Here is a 7,724-nt window from a genome sequence, read left to right as displayed (position 1 = left end):
CAGGAATGCACGTACGTATGTGATAGACTGCATGAGTGTGAGTGTGTGTTACAGAGAGAGGCTCAGACCCCATCTCTTTCCATCACCAGAAATGGACCAGGTGGAGATTTCTCCTTGCACAGTGGACCGGGACACTGTATGTGGCTGCAAGAAGAACCAGTACCGGAAATATTGGAGCGACAGTCTTTTTCAGTGCCTGGACTGCAGCCTCTGCCCCAATGGCACGGTGCACATCCAGTGTGAGCGTGGCTCTCCCCACTCCAGCCCCCTTCTCAGTGCGGGGTGGGCCCTGTCCTAGGAGGAGGGTCTCCACCTTTCTGCCCCGCTGCCCCACGAGGCAGCACTTCCCATCCTTCCCATTCCTGCAGTCTGTGGGAACGCCTCCACTCTGGCCGTCTATCCCCGCCTCCCCTTTGGTCCCCAGGGGGCAGGGTGGTCTCCTTTAGTTGTGCTGCCTCTCTCCCCACAGGCAAGGAGAGACAGGACACCATATGCAACTGCCACGCAGGGTTCTTTCTAAGAGATAACAAATGTGTGTCCTGTGTTAAGTGAGTATCTCTGCCAGGATCGGGGGCGTGGGGTGTGATGGGATGGCTGTGGGGAGAGCCACCAGCAGGTCGAGGGAAGCACTCCAGGTACTCTGGCTCCTACTAGCTGCTCGAGTGGAAGACAACACCACCAGATAATCTGTCTCTTTTCCCCTCAACTTGTTTGTTAAATATCAAATCTTAAGAAGTCTTTGGGTATAGAGGCACATACTCCAGGGACTTATAGTTCTTCTAACTCAAACATTCAGATTTTTTTTTTTAAATTGAAATTCTTAGTTGATAATAGGGTCTACTACTGTTTCTAGGACACACACTCTTATATCTCCGAAATCAGACTGCATCTTACAATTGATGATGTATCATGGTTTAATTGGCAGGTGTGTGTGGTACGTAAATAATGGCGCCTCTTATTACTGATAGCATTTTAAGTTTGATGCAATATGGTATTCCTTCCCCAGTCCCTTTGACTCGGCCTCCTCTCTCCTGGCTCCACAGAGGCTGTTCTTGCATACTTGCTTACAAAGAAGAAACTCTGAGGGCTCTAAATTTGAACTGACCCGGATTTAAATCTCAGCCTGGTCACTTACTCGCTATGTGACTTCGGGCAAGTGACTTAACATCTCTGAGCCTTAGTATTCTTATCTTTAAGGACAATGACATCTTCTTGACGAAGTTGTTAAGAATCACAAAAAATAGGCACAAAGTATCTGACAAGAAAGTAGTTTCTTTTTCCCACTGTTTTATTTCTTCTCCTTGAAAGAGCTTTGACACCCAAACCATGTAGTTCTCATCATGAGCTTGTGAGGTGGGCAAAAGGACCTCTTCCTGTTTTCAGAGTCCTGCTGAGAACTCACCTCAAGTTCCTCCTAGGCCTCCCGCGTAGTTCTCGTCACTCCACACTGCCCAGTGCCAGCTCCCAACATGGAAAGATGTGCTTATTCTAGAGTGCTTTCTGGAGCCCCCCAGCAATACGTATTTTTAACATTTTCACATGCGCGCTTGACCTCTGTTTCAAAGTCAGGTATTGTCAGCAGCAGTGTCATCTTGAGAAAAAGCCCTTTAACTTCTCTTTGCTACAGGATTCTCATCGGATAAAATAACAATTTAATGACAGCTACCATTCGTTGAACACTTACTGTATGTCAGGCATAATTCTTTCTCTTAATCCTCAATCCTGACAGGTGGGTAGGATTCCTGTTTTCCTCATGAGGAAACTAAGGCATACAAGTTATAGGATTTCCTTGGAGTCACACTACTAGTCAGTGACTGGGCTGAAATTTATATCCTGACCCTGTTTTAACTCTTTTTCTACACAGCCTCTTCAAGATCAGTTCTGGTTCTAAATGAAAGATTCTGTGATTCATTTATGTTTCATTCCATTGCATCAATTCTCAGGATAGGATAATTTCCATTACGTATCAAGAGATAGTTAAAATATTTGTAAAGCATAGAATTTCTACCACTTTTTTTTCTTTGAACCTGTGTTCCTCCTACGTTAAGGCCCCTATTTACCTGTGCTATCGCTTCTTTTAGCTGTCAGGAAAACACAGAGTGCACGAAGTTGTGCCTACCCACATCTGCAACTGTTAAGGACCCTCAGGACACAGGTGAGGAGGAATAACCTGATGCCCACCTGCGCCCTCCTAACCTTGCCCCGCACCCACCCATCTGGCCCTGCTACCTCCTGTAGCCCTCTCCTCTGACACAATCTGCTTTTCCTCCAGGCACCACAGTGCTGTTGCCCCTGGTGATCTTTTTTGGTCTCTGCTTTTTATCCCTCCTCTTCATGGCTTTAATATGCCGCTTCCAACGGTGGAAGCCCAAGCTCCACTCCATTGGTGAGTGGGGCCTCGGGGAGGGACAAAGGGTGCTGGTGGGGGTGTGGCAGGAGGCTGGGAGGTAAGACGCACCAGCACAGAGGGCAATGAGGAATACATCTCCGCAGTCCCCTTAGTTCCCTGCGCCCTGGATGGCTGGTGAGAGGTCATTCTGCATCAGTAGTTCTCTCATCCCTGGGGCCACGCAGGCCCTGAAGCATGTCACCACAAATCCCCAGAGGGCCAGTCCCAGCACGGGCGTCAGGGCTGAGAGAGGAAGTCAAATTTGTGACGTTTTGTTTCTTTCTCTTTAGTTTGTGGGAAATCGACACCTGCCAAAGAGGTAAGAAGAAACCAAGGACCTACCCCCAATCTTCCCTGACTGTCCATTATAATCTTGTAAGACCCAAATTACCTGGAATCACCCTTGATCTCGGGCTCCCCTAATTCCCTCTAGTCCAAACACCATCCAGAATAAAGAAGGCTGGATGTTTTTCCTCTCCCCACTAATGCTGCGCCTTCTCTCTTTCAGGGGGACCCTCAGCCGCTGACCCCAGCCCCAGGCTTCAGCCTCACCATGGGCTTCAGTCCCATTCCGGGGTTCAGTCCCATCCCCAACTCCGCCTTCACCCCCAGTTCCGCCTTCACCCCCAGTTCCGCCTTCACCCCTGGTGGCTGGTCCAAGTGCCCGGCCGAATCACCCCCTAGAGAGATGGCTCCATCCCACCATGGGGCTGACCCCCTTCTCAAAGCGGCTCCAGTCTCCACCCCCATCCCCACCCCTCTTCAGAAGCCGCAGGAGAGCGCCCACACACGGCGCCCAGACGGTGAGCACCTGGAAGGGAATCCGGGCCGCGGGGTACAGGTGGGCGGGGCTCCTAGAGGGCGCGTGCCCGTGGAGCTGGGCGGGGAGCCGCAGCTACAGGCTTACTGCCCGCTTCCTTGCAGCGGACCCCGCAACGCTGTACGCGGTCGTGGACGGCGTGCCCCCGTCGCGCTGGAAGGAGTTCGTGCGGCGGCTGGGGCTGAGTGAGCACGAGATCGAGCGGCTGGAGCTGCAGAACGGGCGCTGCCTGCGCGAGGCGCACTACAGCATGCTGGCGGCCTGGCGGCAGCGCACGCCACGCCACGAGGCCACGCTGGAGCTGCTGGGCCTTGTACTCCGCGACATGGACCTGCTAGGCTGCCTGGAGGACATCGAAGAGGCGCTGCGTAGCCCCGCCTCCCTCATGCCCGCCCTCTGCGAGCCCCGATGAGGCCACGCCCCCGAGGTGGGAGAGGCTGTCCTGAGGACAGCCGCTTCCTGCTTCTGGGCTCCCAAGGACTTTGCAAGATGCCCTCTAGATCCCCTTTTTTTATGGAGAGGAGGGGTCTTGGAGGGGCAGGCGTGAGCTGGCAGCCCCTTACTTGGTGCTACTCCCTCAGTGTACATAGCTTTTCTCAGCTGTCTGAGCACTGGGAGCGTCCCGAGGTGGGAGAGGCTGTCCTGAGGACAGCCGCTTCCTGCTTCTGGGCTCCCAAGGACTTTGCAAGATGCCCTCTAGATCCCCTTTTTTTATGGAGAGGAGGGGTCTTGGAGGGGCAGGCGTGAGCTGGCAGCCCCTTACTTGGTGCTACTCCCTCAGTGTACATAGCTTTTCTCAGCTGTCTGAGCACTGGGAGCGTCAGCGGTGTGTGTGTGTGTGTGTGTGTGTGTGTGTGTGTGTGAGAGAGAGAGGGAGAGAGAGAGAGGAAGAGAGAGAGAGAGAGAGAGAGAGAGAACATACAGATATAGATAGATGTGGTGTGTGTGGTTGTGGGAGAGGCTGAGTGTGCCAGGAGCCCAAGTTGGCGGTTGTGATAAGGAGTACCAGGCCACATTGCCTATTTGGGGCCTGGAGGACCCAACAAGGCTGCTTAGGAGACCCTAGTTGGTCCCTGAGCCTTTTTCACAGTAGATAAGCAATCTTTGTATCAATTATTTTACACTAATAGAAACTTGGCACCCCTTTGCCCCCTATCTGGACAAGCACAGAGTAAGCTGAACTGTCCCAGGGCAGGGACAGTACAGGACAATGGGGCCTCCAGCCGGAGCTGTGGACTTCTGTAAATACACTAAAACTGGAAAAGTAAAGCTCTGCTCTGGAGGGAGTGTTCTTTCTGAGTAATGGGTGGGAGCCTGGGACAGAGACCTGGATCCTGATGGGTGGGATGGGAGAAGCCCTGAGCTGGGGCCAGATACTCCACCACCATGACGCCAGCTGACAGGAGTAGCCTGTGTTCACTCTGTTACTCACCCCCACCCCAGGTTTTTCCCACCCTCATCTAGCGCTGACTGGGCAGTCATTTTTATGCACAACTTTTATGTGGGGCTCAGGTGTCTATGGAACATAAATGTACAGCTCTTGATCCCCAGAGTTTTTAGAGCAGGAAGCATGAGGGTGCCTGGGCCAGGCTTCCTGGTGGGGAGTGTGGACCTTGAGGTAGAGTCCAAGGGTGGAGGTGGTGACCAGCACTCTTGTGGAGAGATTTCCTGAAGGAGCAACGGCAAAGGTCCCGAGTGTTCCTCAAACCTCTCTGTAAAGAAAGGAGGTGGATGTTAGGTAAAGGCGGACGCGGGGTGAAGAGTGGGGCTAAGGGCCCTCCCCTGCCGTGGCCCCTGCTCTGTGCCCTCTTACACTGACCCCCTCCCCACCGACCTCCTTGTCTGACACCCCTTCCCACTCCATACTAGCCTTCCCCTCTTCCTTCTCATACCACCTTCCTTTCAGCACTTACGACGTGGACAGGGGGGTGTCCAGTTGTACAGTGTGGGGCCCACGCATCCTTTGCAGTTGGATCCGAGTCAGCTTCCGAGGCCTGTTGTCCCTAGGCTCCGGGATGCCCTCAATCCTTTGGCTGGCCAGCTCCTCCCGGATCTCTCTGAGCATGTCCTCAGCTCGGAGGGGGCGGGGAGAGGGGGTACGGTGGGGTCTCAGAAAGAGGAGCCCCTCTTCCTCGTCCTCTGAAGATGCCCAGGAGCTTTCCCCAGCAGAGTCAGTGTGGGTTGGGGAGTGGGGGAGCTGCCCCCGAAGTTGGGCCCTATGCAAGGTTTCCACCACCACGTTCCCTCCCACCGAGTTCCCATCTTCTTCCTCAGACCAGGTCGGTGCTTCTCCCCTGAGAAGACTGCTTCTTCTTCGGATAGCTTCTGGCAGTTCAGGGGCACTTCGGCGTTGGGGAGCTTGGGGGTCAGAAGGCTGGGGGCGCAAAGTAACATCTTGGAGGTCGAGGGTGGAGAAGGCGAGGCGGTAATTCCGCCGAAGGGCCCATGGGCGTAGACGGCGCAGTGGGGAATGGGACCCCCTGGGGGACACTGGGATCAGTGTGCCATAGCCAGAGTCTGAGGTATCTTCTGGTACCGAGGGAGCATCTTCATCTGTGTCTTCTGTCACTACCAGATGGGGGATGATGGTAGACAACTCTGGATTCCTACAAATAGCAAATGGTCCAAGTCAGATGCTAAGGGGTCAAGTTCAAGTCCAAGAAGTGTCCCTCCCTTTATCACTCCATTCAGAAATAGCCCCTCCAAACCTATTTCAGTATCACCTTTATACTGCACTGGCTTTTTCTGATCTCGCTGATTGAACTGTAAGCTCCTCTGAGACATTTTACCCACAGCACTTGGTCCGGCGCCTTGTATTAAGTAGGTGCTCTGGCCTTTTCTGTGGGGTTCTTGGGCTCCCCTGAAGTTATCCCCAGTGATGGATCTTTTTTCTTTTTCTCCTTAACCATACTGCTGAATAGCTGTGTTATTCAGGATGAACCTCCCGTGCTCTTTGGGGATTTGGACTAGCGGGTCCCTGCAGCTCCAACATTCTGCAAACCCTTACTGGCCTTCAGCCTCCATCTCTGGCCTGGGGAGCCTACTCCTCTCAGGGAGTTCATGCCTCTTGTGTCTGTTTCCTTTAGCCTGTGCCAACTGTAGGCTGGCTAACCCCCTAGACTGTCTCAGGAGGCCCTTCACATGGCTAATGCCAATCTGTTCTCCCACCTGTAGCCTGGGTTTCTCAATCGATTCCTAATTTCCCTGGATGCTGTCATGCCATTTCTCCGCCTTGTGGCTTCCTCTTCTCTCCCTCCTTGCCTGCAGCCTCCTTACTACAGGAGAGCTTGTGGCCCCTGTGGGTGTTACCTCTCCTCCGTGTTCTTCTGAGAGCCCTCTGGGGAAGGCGTGGAGGGCCTGGTGCCCTGGCACTCCTGGTCCTGGTCCCGGTCCCTGTAGAGGGCCAGGAGCTCCCTCTTCTGTTGGACATACTCCTCTGCCTTCAGCTTTTGAAGGGTAACCTGGGGTGGGGATACTTTCATTAAGACCCTCAATTATTGAGCACTTGCTGTATGCCAGGCACAAGGCTAAGTGCTTTACATACAATAATTATCACCTTTAATCTTCACGACAACCTGATGAGGCAGATATTTTTACTCTTACTTTACTACTGAGAAAGGAGACTTAGGTTAGTACCTGCCAAGGTCATGCAGTAAGAAAGTGGGATAGAACCAGGATTTGAACTTTTTAGCTGGCCCTGGGTGGGCAGGGGTAGGTGGGCTGAGCACAAGGCCCCTTCTCCTACCTTCCTGCTTCTCTTGCCCCCTTGGCAAGCCTTCTATCCAGTCTGTCCCCTCCTTCAGGAAGCCCTCCCTGATTGCTGGTGATGCTGGTATAAGTGCTGGGCCCTCAGGTTACTCTTCCTCCTGCCACCAGAGTGGTCAGGGGCAGGCTTTGTCCTGGACTGAGGACTCTGCTGTCCTTCAGAGATGAAAGCAGGATCATCTCAAGAGGGTTAGAGAAAGGATACATTATATTTTGTCTTCCTCCCTCAACATTTTCATACAGGTGCCATCAGAATAAAATAGTGATCAAGAAGTGGTTTACAGAGCACCTCCACATGCACGTGGTCATTTGAAACACACCATCGCCTGGCAGAGTTTACAGATGAGAAAACAGGACTTCAAGAGATGAAGGAACTAGCTCAAGGTGTCACAGGTAGAGAGAAGCAGAACTGGGACTGGACCCTTCCCATGAATCCTAGAGTAGTAACTGCACTGTTTTCAAGGGCAGCCTGAAAGGACACGGAGTTGCTAAAGGACAACGCTTGCTGGGGGTGGCGGAGAGGGAGGGAAGGCAGCAGAACCGCAGAGAGCTGAAGGTGGGGGCTTGGCAAAAGACGGAGAGGTGGCTGCTGTGGGCGGCGCTGGTGTCGGAACCCACTGGATGGCCCTATCGTCGTTAAAATATTGAAATACTTTCATGCTGATAAGCAAAGGGCTGCTGTCTGAGCCTCCTGCCTCAGTTCCCCAGGATTACCCTGCTCCTCCCAAACCCGCCCCCCGCCCCCCAACC

At 53.2% G+C, this 7,724-nt stretch overlaps 2 protein-coding genes across 2 annotated transcripts in view; one reads left to right on the top strand and one right to left on the bottom strand.

Moving 5' to 3' along the window:
• Nucleotides 1-4,478, top strand: part of TNFRSF1A (TNF receptor superfamily member 1A) — an 11,865-nt gene extending 7,387 nt beyond the window's left edge. Inside the window, exons 4-11 of the mRNA XM_006914610.3 lie at nucleotides 90-239; nucleotides 470-548; nucleotides 2,082-2,155; nucleotides 2,273-2,386; nucleotides 2,680-2,708; nucleotides 2,898-3,192; nucleotides 3,314-3,636; nucleotides 3,837-4,478. Coding sequence (XP_006914672.1) covers nucleotides 90-239; nucleotides 470-548; nucleotides 2,082-2,155; nucleotides 2,273-2,386; nucleotides 2,680-2,708; nucleotides 2,898-3,192; nucleotides 3,314-3,621 — 1,049 coding nt within the window. The 3' untranslated portion in view covers nucleotides 3,622-3,636; nucleotides 3,837-4,478. The remainder of the gene's footprint in view (nucleotides 1-89; nucleotides 240-469; nucleotides 549-2,081; nucleotides 2,156-2,272; nucleotides 2,387-2,679; nucleotides 2,709-2,897; nucleotides 3,193-3,313; nucleotides 3,637-3,836) is intronic.
• Nucleotides 4,479-4,600: 122 nt separating this feature from the next.
• Nucleotides 4,601-7,724, bottom strand: part of PLEKHG6 (pleckstrin homology and RhoGEF domain containing G6) — a 14,626-nt gene continuing 11,502 nt past the window's right edge. The window contains exons 13-14 of the mRNA XM_006914710.2: nucleotides 6,519-6,670; nucleotides 4,601-5,815 (exon numbers count right to left, since the gene is read on the bottom strand). Coding sequence (XP_006914772.1) covers nucleotides 5,119-5,815; nucleotides 6,519-6,670 — 849 coding nt within the window. The 3' untranslated portion in view covers nucleotides 4,601-5,118. The remainder of the gene's footprint in view (nucleotides 5,816-6,518; nucleotides 6,671-7,724) is intronic.

The sequence above is a fragment of the Pteropus alecto genome, unplaced genomic scaffold, assembly GCF_000325575.1.
Source record: "Pteropus alecto unplaced genomic scaffold, ASM32557v1 scaffold94, whole genome shotgun sequence".
NCBI lineage: Eukaryota > Metazoa > Chordata > Mammalia > Chiroptera > Pteropodidae > Pteropus > Pteropus alecto.
This window is presented reverse-complemented; position numbering and strand designations above follow the sequence as displayed.